Genomic DNA, 13,512 nt, shown 5'->3' with positions numbered 1-13,512 from the left:
TAAATGGTAGATGTGTGTGAACTTTACAAATTTGAACAAAGCTTAACTCAGATCATGAACATATTGGATTGACTTGGGTTTTGCGTCTTAACTCGTCAAACATGCAACTCAAATTATGAACACCGCTGAATTTAAAAACTATTTTTTTAATATAATAAAAATATACGATTATAAAATTAAACATCAATCAAATATCAGGATGTTTGTTTGAGATTGTGATAACCTCATATAAACCAAATCAAAATAAATTATGATGACCACTTTAAAATCAACAAAATATTAAAGGGTAAAATTAAAAAAAAAAACATTCAATAGAAAAAACAAAAATTGGAAGATAGAATTAAAAGAAAAGGGAAAAGAAGAAGAAGAAGATAGAATTTAAAAAAAAGAAAAGAAAGAAAGGAACTATTCATATGAACAAGGAAGTAGGTAGAGAAAACCCCAATTTGTTTTTTATAGTATTTAATTTTTAATTAAATTGAAAATTTTATCTCATACAATTATACAATTGAAAAAAAAACAAATCAAATAAAAAAGAGAAGAATGTATAAGGATCAATTATCAAGAAAAGAAAAAAAAGGAGAAAAAAACACCAAATAAAAAAAGATCCAAGAATAAATTAAAAAAAAAAAGCAAAACAAAAGGAAAGAAGAAGTGAGGTGATATGAACAATGAAGCATCATCACATAATCCAAGTTGTTAGATATGTAAGGTAATATCAATATTGAATAATTTGTTTAGTGTATCAATGATAAATAAGCCTGCATAAGACCTCTAGATATTGTGGATTTTTTTTCCTTCCTAATGCATGACCCAATATTCCTCAATGTACTAGCATAGTTAAAAAATAATAATTAGATTGTGTTATTGAAAACATCTATATATATATATTAAAATTTAAAATAATATTTATCCTCTATAAATAAAAACAACTAATTATTAACATCATTTTATTCTTAAAATTATGATTATTATAAATAAAAAATTAATTGCAGTCAACTTAAATTTAAATAGAATTCCTTAACTTATTTGGATAATTAATAATTAGGAATGAAAATGATTGGTTATAATAAATTTAAATTTCAATAGGATTATTTAATTTAGTAGGTTAATTAATAAACACGAAAGAAGTTAGAAATAAAATTATCACTTAAAATAATTAGTTGTAGTCAATTTAAATTTAAATAGAATTCGTTAACTTATTAGGTTAATTAACAATTATGAGAATTATTCATGAAAATGATTAGTTATAGTGAATTTAAACTTTACTAGGATTCATTAATTTATTAAGTTAATTAATAAATAAAAAATGTAAATAAGATTATTAATGAAAATGATTAGTTGTAGTCAACTTAAATTTAAATAGAATTTCTTAACTTATTAGATTAATTAATAATTATAATAATAATTATCATTAAATAATCAGTTATAAGTCGATTTAAATTTCAATAGGTTCTTTAATTTAGTAGTTTAATTAATAAATATAAAAAAGTTAGAAATAAAATTATCAAACAAAATAATTAGTTGTAGACAGTTTAAATTTAAAAAGAGTTTAGCATTTTACCAATTCTCAAAAAAGAAAAAAAAAACACAGAGAGATATTTTTGGGTATCATTATTGGGGTTCTAAGTTCTAACTAATATCTTGGAGTACTGTCGTAATTTTTGTTCGCGTATCTTACATTGCATATGTCCTCTCTATGAGGATTTAGTTTTATCGTGCCATTCCAAAACTACCCTTGTTGGTGCCACTCAAAGGGACAGGGTCGACACCTCCTGGAGCCTTGAGCTCCGAACCGTGCGGTGCGGTCAGGCTCGGACCACGATGTTACCAGAGTGTACCCTTTTCATGCCAATTGCATCCATCTGCCATTCAATATCTTGGTCCACGTCAGCAGTACCAAGGGCAAAAACGACCGTTCATCCTTACTTAATTCTAGGATGATCAAGCACCGTTCATATGTCAACGAGCATAAAGCACTGTCCCATCATTAGATATTAAATTAGATTAGCCACATTTTAATTTTAAATATAAAATTAGCAATACACCCAAAGCCTTCTAACTCCTCTACGAAGCTATTTTTTTTCTCTCCCCAAATTACGATTTTACCTTACTATTTTAATTCAACAAATGTTTCATAAGACTTTAAAACTCAGTTTACTGAAGTTTTTTTTTAAAAAATTTAAATTTTAAGATTAATACTTAAATTTTTTTATTTAAATACATTTCAATCAACACACAAATTGATTTTTTTTATCAATAAATAATTTTTTTTAAAATACCACATAATCATAAGATTGAGATTAAAATAGTGTTTGATATTTTATTAGTGATTTTTTTTTACTTGAAAATGTATTAAAATAATATATATTTTTTTAAATTTAGTTTTAATATTAATATATCAAAACAATTAAAAAAAATAAAAAATAATTTAAAATAAAAAATTAAAATAAACACAAAGAAATCGCAATATCAAACATGCGCTAAGCATGACATCTATATTGGTATTGAAATAATAATAATTATTAAAATATAATATTAATATTAGCATATCCCAATCAAGAAATTTAGTAGAGTGGAACTATTATGTGAATATATACCAGGCATTAACCATTAAGCACCGATTCATAGTAAAGCTTAAAAATATTTATAAATTACACATAATTCTTGTTTATTACTCCTTTATACACAAAAATAATGCATTTTAATGAAATATATTATACTTAATTAGTCTTGTGATTCAATGACATTTTAATTTTCTTTCTAACCTTTTCCTTATAACAAAAATAAATTGGGTTTGTTTGAGAGTATGGTTACGGTTACTTTTCAAATTATTTTTATGTCGAAATACATTAAAATAATATTTTTTTATTTTTAAAAATAATTTTTGAAATCAACACATCACAACAATTCAAAACACATATAAAAAATAATTTTTAGTAAATTATTTTTTTGAATTTTTAAGTAACACCGCGTTTTCAAAAGAAGTTATGGAGAATTTTTCTTTGGAGACATTATATGGAGAAATTTAATACAACAATAGCGTTGATAATTTTCACTCAAGAAACTATACATGTATAATTGTGAGAGTTCTTCCATTATTATTATTTTATTATTATTATTATTTAAACATTCTTGAATTTCTTGCACGGTGATTGTTGAATTCTTGTTCTTCTTACCGCGAAAGGAAACTATGACTGTGCAAGATTAGCATGGCTGTAACTTTTTTTTTTTAATTAATTATATATATCAAATATGCTAGTATTTTATGTAATTATATTTTAAAATTCTATTTTTTTTATCATGTTATATATATACATATATATTTAAATAAAACTATTTTCACGATATTTATTTCACTTAAGAATGTCGTCTTTTACTTATAAAAATTAGAAATCGTTTTTAAAAGAAAATATCCTGACAGTAAATTCAAAGAGAGTATGATAAAAACATAAATAATAAAATATAATCATATATAATCATATAGTTAAAATAAACAAAAAACATTTAATAAATATTTATTTTACTTTTTGCATGTATATTATTATTTTCGCTCTATGTTAGAATAAAAGGTTATTAATAGATTAGATTTTCAAAAAAGTATATATATAATCATCTATTTATATTGTCGTTTTATTTATTTATTTTTAATTTAAAAATTATTTTTATAAAAATATTTATAAATGTTATATGAGTTTTAAAAAAAATCATACATTGCTTAATATAAATAAAATATATTTTTAGAATATTTTTAACATTTCAAATACTATTTTTAGCTTATAATATGGTACCGAACAACAGAGTACCAAAAACACCCTGGTCTCAGGTTTGGTTTTTGAAAGCTATTCATTCGTTCACTTTTTTTTTTTGTTATATATATTTTATTTGATACAATATAATTTAATTATATAAATTTTTCATAATATCAGGAGCTACTGCTCTTCTCCTCTTCTCTTCTCCTCTTTCGTCTTCTTACAACCAACCAACCTGTTTCTTTTCTTTTTTTTTTGGTTTTGGTTTTTGCTTTCTGAAAATCAGACCATAAAAAAAATCATCTGCTGATTCCTTGCCTTTCTGGACATGGATGACTTCCATACCTTAACAATCACACCTCGTCAACAACATAAGCACAACCTCTCCATGTTCTGCCTCGGGTAACTCTTTATCTCTTACTCCTTTTCACATTTTTAGTGTTTTTCAAAATCAGTTTTTGGTTTTCTCGTACTTTATATTCGTCTATTTTTTAATCGCCGATTTTTCTTACGCTGATTGTTGTTTCTGTTTTCAATATTCTTAAAAAATGGTTCTTTTTTAGTATTGTTGGATTTTTATTTTTAAGGCAAAGTTTGTGGCTTTGAGTGATAAAGATGAGTATTTGATGATTAATTTTTGTTACTAACTTTTTTTAGTAGTAATAGTTGCTATTGGGTTGTTAATATGAAGTTCTGGTTAAATATTTATTAGGATAAGTGTAGCTTCCAAATTTATGGGAACGAAAATGGTTAGTTGTTATTTAGTATTTTTATTTATGGTGAGTGTTTTTTTGTTGTTGTTCTGTTGGATTAATGTTTGATTTGGAAATTTTGAGTTGGTGTAATAAATTAAGGTTAGTTTTTTTTTTTTAATAGTAATATGTCGTATTGGGTCTGTTAGCTTGCTGAGAAAATGGTGGGAAGTGGGAAAAATGTCTTTTCTATGATTTTAAGGGAAAAGTTATGTGAAGTTAGTGTTTTACAATAATATGAACAGGTTGATTTTTGTATTTTATTTGTTTATAGTGCTTTCTTATGTTCTTTGTGTTTTTTTTTTTTAAAATCTTCCTGTGTTTGGAATGGCGTATTTACAGTTTTTCTTGAATTGCTAATGGCCTTTGATGTGGTGGTTGGTTTCAGGGGATTGTTTCACCAGGTCAAAGCATTTCATGTTATTCTGGTTCTGTCATGTACCCTTTTATGCTTTTCTATGTGCGGACCGTGCTTGACGAATGGATTGCAGAAACCAGCAGAATATGATTCATGTGGGTCCTATGGAGATAATGGTGCTGTGGGATTTCAAGATATTAGCGTTGGTGATACTAGTTTGGGCTATGCGGCAGGAAGTTCTATGGCCCTTCTAAATTTTGAGAATATTTGTACCAATTCTCATTCATTCTGCTTCCTTTCAACATTACCTGGTTTTTCATCAAAAGAGCACAATCTTAAAGTAGCTTCTTTAGAAGTTTCTGGGAGTCCGTCTGATGGTTCATTATTTGTAGGATCAATTCAGGGTAGCAGGTGGGCAGAGAACAAGAGCTGGTCATTGGATTATGGTATGTTCCAGTTATTAAATGGCCAGGCTGTTTCCTGTTCTATGAACTCTAGAGAAGATGTTGATGAGTTATCATCAATGCAAACCAATACTTGTGACCAATGCGATCCTTCTTCATGTAAAGGTCCTTTATTAAATCAGAAGAGAACAAGTGTCAGCCTGAGGAAAAAGTCTGAGATGATGAAATCTAGTTCTTTTGATGCTTCTCCTCCCAATGTAGAAATTAGCCCTCCTGTACTTGACTGGGGGCAGAGGCATTTATATTTTCCCTCAGTAGCATCCTTAACAGTGGCAAATACCTGTAATGACAGCATTTTACATGTCTACGAACCATTTAGCACTGATACACAATTCTATCCCTGCAATTTTAGTGAGGTTTTGTTAGGACCAGGCGAAGTAGCTTCAATTTGTTTTGTGTTTTTGCCCAGGTGGCTGGGTTTGTCCTCAGCTCATCTGATCTTGCAAACGAGCTCTGGTGGATTCCTGGTACAGGTTAAGGGCTATGCAGTTGAGTCGCCATACAATATTAGTCCTTTATCCAGCCTGGATGCTCCTTCTAGTGGACGGTTGAGGAAGAATTTTTCTTTGTTGAACCCTTTTGATGAAATCCTCTACGTGAAGGAAGTAAATGCATGGATATCAGTTTCTCAAGGGAATATTTCGCATAACACTGAAGCAACCTGCAGTTTAGAAAATTTGGGAGGTCCTGATGGGCTCAGCCACTTGGGTGTTAAGGATTGGTTGGTTGTTAGAAGCGCACAAAATGGTTTTCCATGGATGGCTATGAGGCCCCAAGAAAATTGGGAGATTGGTCCTCATAGCAGTGAAACCATTATGGAGATAGACTTCTCAGTTGAATCTGAAGGAAATGTTTTCGGTGCATTTTGTATGCAGTTGCTAAGGTCCTCTCAAGACAGGACCGACACTGTTATGTTTCCTCTTGAACTTGAACTGGATGGAAAAGTAGCATACAATGGCATTTCTGGTTCAGTTTCTTTTGAAACTCTGGTTCCATATGATGTTGGCAACACTGTTGTTGTTGCTATCGCACTGAGAAATAGAGCTCCTCATGTGTTAAGTGTTGTCAAAATCAGTGAAGTTGCAGCAGCAAAGGTTTTCCAGATCAAGTACATTGAAGGACTGTTGCTTTTCCCCAGCACTGTCACACAAGTTGCTACAGTTACATGTACTCAGCTACTTGTTGAATTACATGATTCTCCATCTGAAATGTCAAATATGAACAAAGACTGCAAACTAGTTTTACTGACAAATGACTCCAGTACTCAGATTGAAATTCCTTGCCAGGATATATTCCATGTTTGTTTGAAACGTCAAAAGGATTCATTCATTGGATACGACAATCACTCTGGCGGGGCTGAAACTGGAAATAGAAGGACAGGGTCATTGGGCAGTGGCAAGCAGTCGCTGTCAGAGATTAAGGTATGCTGATTCTGATTTATCCTTTCTAATCTGTGGTCTTCTTCATCTTTCGTATTGGCTTTGTATTATTCCACTGTTTCTCTTCAAATTGTCTGTATAATTTTTTATAAGCCTTGAATTCTTGTGATTTTCTTGTGATGGAAATAGTAATCACCGTAGCCAGTGATTTATGCATAAGCAGCTAACTAATGTGTTAAAACCCTTATGTGCATAGCATAAGAATATTAGAGAACAGCTAGTAATATAATAGCAGTGTCCTTTGTTTTCCTTGGCTAGATTAACTTTGACTGCTGTCCAAATTGGATGGGGCCTTAATTTATGTAAATTGCTTGCTTAGTGAACATCTGTTTTCGAATACTGCACGTATTCAATGAAATTTGTCTATTACATGTATGGCCTTACTAGATATTTGCTTCCTGTCCGTTACTATATGTTAATGTGACTTGTATATATATGCCTTGCATGTTTACTAAATTGTTAAATTTCATGTTTATGGTAAGTTAGCAGAGTTATTCAGGATCTAACAATTCCACTTTCTGAGTTCATTTGTCCAATCATTTATGGGAAGTGATGGTGATAAGAGAAAGTATATGGAGGAATTAAATAAAAATGGCATTTAGTTTCCTACTTTTCAAGGGCTTCAATCTCTGCTGTTTTTACGACTGTCAGAACGTAGAATGGATGGTCACTTTTTTGCTCCAGACACTCTCACTGCATGTTCTTGTGTCTAAGTGAATGTCTGTCTGTCTGCAAATGCACACATTCACACACATCCTAGAGCATCTTACCCTTTGTGTGACGCAGCTCCCCAAGGACATGCAAACAAGGGATTTCATTCTCTGTATTTTAGTATTTTTTCTCTCATTTCGATGTTATACCTGCTGGCTGATTAAAATGGTTATGTGAATTTATAGGCATTGGAGATAGCAGAAGCAGATGAATTTGTACTGGGTAATTGGAAATCTCAAGGTACCACAAGTGGCATGTCCGTGCTTGATGATCATGAGGTGTTGTTCCCAATGGTTCAGGTTGGAACTTATCACCCTAGGTGGATCACTGTAAAGAATCCTAGTGAACATCCAGTTGTAATGCAGCTCATTCTTAACTCAGGAGAAATTATTGATGAGTGTAGGGGCACAGATGGTTCTTTGGAGCCCCCTTCATCGAATATTTTTGTCCATACTGAATTGACTCCTCCTACTAGGTATGGATTCTCAATGGCAGAGAGTGCACTAACAGAAGCTTATGTTCACCCTTATGGTAAAGCATATTTTGGGCCAATATTCTTTTACCCTTCAAATCGCTGTGGGTGGAGAAGTTCAGCCCTGATAAGAAATAATCTCTCTGGTGTGGAGTGGTTATCTTTGAGAGGATTTGGAGGGTCACTTTCCCTAGTCCTGCTTGATGGTTCAGAGCCTGTTCAGAGCATAGAATTTAATCTGAACTTGCCAATGCCCCTAAATATCTCTCGTATGGATGGGCTGTTTAACATGGAAGAGACTACTTATATTTGTTCTGTGCCCTCGTCTAAAGAGCTGTATGCCAAGAACATGGGAGACTTGCCACTTGAGGTGAAAAGTATTGAAGTTTCTGGGTCTGAGTGTGGGTTGGATGGATTTATGGTTCATGCTTGTAAAGGATTTTCTCTTGAACCTGGGGAGTCAACAAAGCTTCTGATCTCATACCAGTCCGATTTTTCCGCAGCTATGGTGCACAGAGATCTTGAACTGGCCTTGGCTAGTGGAATTCTTGTGATACCCATAAAGGCAAGTCTTCCTTTGTACATGTACAATCTCTGTAAAAAATCAGTATTCTGGATGCGGTTGAAGAAATTCTCTGCAGCAGTCCTCCTCGCCGCTTCCTTAATGATTCTGATATTCTGTTGCATATTTCCCCAAGTGATTGCTTTTGGCTCCCAGGATTACTATTTTAACAGCAAGGAAAGCTCCTCTACTACTGTAGGAAGTGCAGGAAAAGCTTCTCATATGCATCGTAACCAGAGAAAGATTAAGTTCTCTGAGTCTAGGGGAATGGACAGTTTGTTATCGTCTGTGCATCGTAACCAGAGAAAGAGTAAGTTCTCTGAGTCTAGAGGAATGGACAGTTTGTTATCGTCTGTCGGGGAAGACAAGGCCTCTAATCAGGAATCTATTGGTAAATATGCTGATGGTCATGATGGAGCCTTAGAACAGGGGCTAACCATTAAGAATTTGGCATCAACTCTAGAAAATCACAAACAAGGTTACATTTTGTCATGTACTGAAGAGGACAAATCTGTAGCGGTTGAGAATTCTGATTCACTCAATGCTCCCCAACCTCCCAACCTTACAGTCAGGACCGGAAAAGATAAAGGAAGAAGGCGAAGAAAGAGGAAGGGTGTTAGTGCATGTTTAACAGGACTGCTTGAAGTTTCGAGTAGTCAAAGTGGAAATTCTACACCTTCATCTCCTTTGTCGCCTGTATCTGCAACACCCAATCGACTGTGGTCGCCATCTTCTGACGTGGAAAGTGTTGGGGTTAGAAATCCATTCACTCTAGCGGCATGCCAACAGTTTGAGAGGTTTCAAGTTTCGAAATCTTCTTCCAAGACGGTTGTCGTGGAGCCCAAGGGTTCAATTAAATACCACAGTTACAACTACTTTTCGGCTACTCAAGAGCGACCTTCAGTGCCCAACAAGACCTTTAATACACCTTCTGCTGCCTTTCCTTGTTCTGGTGGTGCTGCCCCCACTCTGCATTACTCTTCTCCCTTGTCATCAACATCAACAATTGCACCTATTGTGCGAGCTCCTGGGGCAAAACTTTTAAACCAAAGAAGTGTTGAAGTAGATGAAAAGGTGGGGGATGAATATACATATGATATCTGGGGTGACCATTTTTCTGGTCTCCATTTAGCGGGTAGTCCAAAGGATACAACAATGAAAACAATAGGAACAGAAGGCAATTCCGATACCTTCTTTGTAAGGGGTCCACAAACCCTCATGGAAAAATCTCAACCAAAATCTGTGAGTTCCTTTCACCAAGAGGGTTAATAAAATTTTATTAAATAATTAAAATACATTTGGCTCCCTTTAACTCTCTGAACTCTTTTTAAAAGGTTGGTTTGTTTGTTTGTTTTTTTTTGCAATTGGTAAATAAGAAATTGGAAAACTAACATATAAGTATGCTCACCTTTATATAGTGATAGATTATATATATTATATATTTCCAATTTTGCAGTTTTCAATTTTTTTTTAAAAATTTATTGAACTATTATTTTCAATCTCAATGTTTTGAAGAGAATTTCTCTTTATTTGCCTGTTGGAGGTCCTTTCCTAGACTGTTTTCAGTGAGAAAGAAGTATGCTCATATTGGCTTTGATAAATTGGAAATAATGATACTAAACATAAAACCTAGCAGCCAATGCATTGGACGGTGGTACTCTATTGTTCATTTAGAACTCCCTGTGCTTGCAAGTTGTAATGATCTAATATCATGATTACAGAAATGAAGCGTAAGTTAAATGAAACCTTCAACCTAGGATGCAATACCTGACTTCTGAGTCAGTTATCTTTGTGCATCTGCATCCATTTACATGCAATGTAGGAATGAGGAGTAAAGTCTGGATGTGATAAGTTTCCTTATATGAAACTATGAGATTGGGTATCCTTGATGTGATAAGGACGTGTTAGAATCAAATATGAAAACTTTATTTGATTGTATCATGTACTACATACTAAGTGATAATCATGCAGTTCCAAATATCAAAGGAATTGATTACAACAGTAGTTCTCAAAAGATGTGGGTAGATGGCCTTTTAGTTTCCTTATGATGCTAAATGACTAGTGTGTTGTTCCTGTGCATGCTGTTTTATTTCAAATACACTTGTATGTTTGTCACATGCGGTTACAAGGCACGCACACTTTCTTGATTTTATTATTACGAGGGATTATTGAGATTGTTGAGAAATTTGCAAGCAGTGCAAGAGCAGCAGCAACAGTTAAGGTGAGTGTATGCGAATTGAAAGCAGGGGAAAAGGATTCAGATTCTGGACTTGTATAGTTGCAGTGCTTGTGTTTATTTACAGAATATTTTTTCGACTTTTTTTTGTTTGTGTGCATGTATTTTGCGTATTAATGCCTCTTTCTCACTTTTGATAGTGATGTGTGTGTACTGGTGGATGAAATATTGTTGCAACATTTAGCCTCTTGTAGATGTTTGACTCAAGGATACCCAATCTGCAGAAAGAAAGAGTAATATAACTCTGTAATTTGATGAAAACGTGGATATTAGTTCTCATTAAACATGTATCAAGGATATAAGTTAAATATGATTGAGCTGTGTTCGCATGGTGTTAATGTTCTTGTTCATTATAATAGGAGTGTTCTTCATTTGTTGTAGCAGTAAGGGCACCTTTGGTTGACATGCTGTATGAAAGTGATCCGACACTGGAAGAAGTTCCCCCTCAAATCCATGTGCATGAGCATGGAAGGGTATGGTGTAGATGTAACAATTTGTCGAGACTTGAAACGTCAAGTATGCAATGCTTGTGATAAGGTAGCTGGAAGAACTGGAGGATATGTTGCTGTGGGTCTTACCTGACTTAACGGTACGCTAGGGACATCTGAGGATTTCTCAGATTTTAAGGACCTTCCTTGGGAACTTAAGGAAGTCCGTGGGTTAGAGGGTTGTAATCACCAGTAATGCAATACAAGTGCTGCAATTGATGCTTCGTTTTAAGAATTCTGTCCCCACAGAAAGTTTGCTTCTCGTGACAAAAGAATTTCCCACCATCTCTGTGAAACTGGCTGACTGTTCTCGCATATTTTGTAAGAGTGCAATTTGCCTGTCGATTTCTTACAGTATTCTACGAACTGTTAATGCATGTGCATACACAGGCGTGCACGCTTACAAGCCTATAATTAGCATGGTAGACCATTTTACTATAAAGATTGTTAGAAAGCTGTAACTTTCACAATAGAAGGGGCGAGCCCCAAGACTGATGCATGCCATTATTTGAAGTTAAAGCTGCGAGGACGTACAGATGAGACGGATTTTTGGTCCATGAAATGGTGATGTTGACGAGAGAGAAGAGAGCCCTGTGGAATTTATCACCAAAGAGACAGCAACCGAGAAAAGATAACAACAATCAGATTTCGAGTAATGGTTATTTGCTCCATACTTGATGGGACCAATTTTTTCTTAAAAATAGCTGGAAAAACGAATGGAAACAAGACAGTGACCTTGCTAACCAGACAGGACAGTGACCTTGCTAACCAGACAGCAGAATCCAATCTTCTTGTCATCATCAGTTGGTTATGGTCTCATGCTCTCATTTTATGTTATGGGGCTATACCATTCAATCCAATCCTTCCTAAATTCTTAGCTTAAAAAATAAATTGCTGGAACCGATCTGTGTGTTATTACTCATGCTAGAAGGGCTTAAAAGAAGGGGAGCCAATAGAAGTGGTCCGATTTCTTGTCTCTATTGGACCACATCTACAGCAAGTAATGACTGTGACTTATCGTTCTACGCGGGCTTTTTTCTTGGGTACCTTTCATATCCTAGCAATTTGTATGTAGCGAGAAGAAGGTAACTTTCTGTACATAGTTCAACTTGGTGACAGTGCACAATCCATCAAGTATACTCTCTCAAGATTGACATCATTTAATGAACTGATGGGACTCTGTTAAAAAAATTCTTTAATATTAAATAGGAATTGTTATGTTGTTGGTTTTCTAAAGTATTTTAAATTAAAAATATATTAAAATAATATATATTTTTTATTTTTAAAAATTATTTTTGATATTATTACATTAAAATAATTTAAAAATATAAAAAAATTACTTTTAAATAAAAATAAAATTAATTTTTTTAAAAACGCTGTTTGGAACACAATTCCAAACGACCTCGATTCAAATTAACTTTTAACAATTAAATTTACAAAAGAACAATTCTAGTAACTAATCATTTCATGTGAGAGGTGTGTCCTTAGTGGAGGACCTTGGGTCAATGTATGCTCGCTCAATATAATTGCCAACAAAGATACAAAACTACAGAGACACAAAAATCAAATAGCATTGATGGGTCTAGCATTTACACCAATAGCTCAGCCTCAAGGTGTAGCGTGTGAGGCGCGACCCTAGCCTGTAAGTTAATGGATTAGGGTATGCATCCAAGCGTATAAATTTGGATGTGATTCACATTTATTTTTAGGCCTATTATGTTGCATGACCTAACACATTACTGGATCTAGGTAGGATATCATGACTTTCAAGAGTCTATAAACCATTAAACTTCTTGATTGGTTTGGTGTGAGTTCGAGATCCCCTTAAGAAATTGAAGGTACGTATCTAGGTACACTTGCCCCAAGAACACTTAAGGTCAGACATAACATGTTAACCTTCGAGTATATTCACCTACCCTCCCTCTTTATAGTTGGTATCCAATATTAAATGCTCACATCTTTTTTCCATAACTAGGCCCATAAAATGGTATTTGACACACTTATGCATAATGTGTGGTCTATCATGACAAAATCTTTCCCACTTAACAGTACAACACCAATTATTAGGGTTTATAAACCCAAATGATTGCTATTAAATCAAGTATTATAGTCTTTTCTCCCCTTTGCCTTTATCATTATGCAAGTTCGCTAGTTTATGAATATATAAATGCCCATGAACCATGAGTAAAATATAACACAATTTTATACTTTCCAACATTCTTATTTTTATTATTATTCTCTATAAACACAAACAAAAATAAAAATACACATCACAACC

The 13,512-nt window shown here is 33.2% G+C and overlaps 1 protein-coding gene across 3 annotated transcripts; it reads left to right on the top strand.

The window, feature by feature from the left end:
* Positions 1-3,973: 3,973 nt before the first annotated feature.
* Positions 3,974-11,577, top strand: LOC7483128 (uncharacterized). Of its 3 annotated transcripts, none has more exons than XM_024605509.2 (4): positions 3,974-4,154; positions 4,893-6,747; positions 7,662-9,752; positions 11,131-11,577. In XM_024605509.2, exons 1-4 carry the CDS (start codon positions 4,081-4,083, stop codon positions 11,131-11,133), a joined length of 4,023 nt encoding a protein of 1,340 aa, XP_024461277.1. In that variant the 5' UTR covers positions 3,974-4,080; the 3' UTR covers positions 11,134-11,577. The 3 variants fall into 3 exon arrangements, with proteins under 3 accessions (XP_024461277.1, XP_024461275.1, XP_024461276.1); XM_024605507.2 differs by having other exon boundaries at positions 11,106-11,577; XM_024605508.2 differs by having other exon boundaries at positions 11,128-11,264.
* Positions 11,578-13,512: the final 1,935 nt, after the last annotated feature.

The sequence above is a fragment of the Populus trichocarpa genome, chromosome 7 (genome assembly GCF_000002775.5).
Source record: "Populus trichocarpa isolate Nisqually-1 chromosome 7, P.trichocarpa_v4.1, whole genome shotgun sequence".
In the NCBI taxonomy this organism is placed as follows: domain Eukaryota; kingdom Viridiplantae; phylum Streptophyta; class Magnoliopsida; order Malpighiales; family Salicaceae; genus Populus; species Populus trichocarpa.
This window is presented reverse-complemented; position numbering and strand designations above follow the sequence as displayed.

Bases quoted from the DNA above. Each gene is read 5' to 3' on its own strand.
- LOC7483128 (XM_024605507.2), top strand. From the start codon at position 4,081: ATGGATGACTTCCATACCTTAACAATCACACCTCGTCAACAACATAAG. The intron at 4,155-4,892 runs GTAACTCTTTAT...GGTTGGTTTCAG, and splicing joins CTCTCCATGTTCTGCCTCGG to GGGATTGTTTCACCAGGTCA. The intron at 6,748-7,661 runs GTATGCTGATTC...GTGAATTTATAG, and splicing joins AGTCGCTGTCAGAGATTAAG to GCATTGGAGATAGCAGAAGC.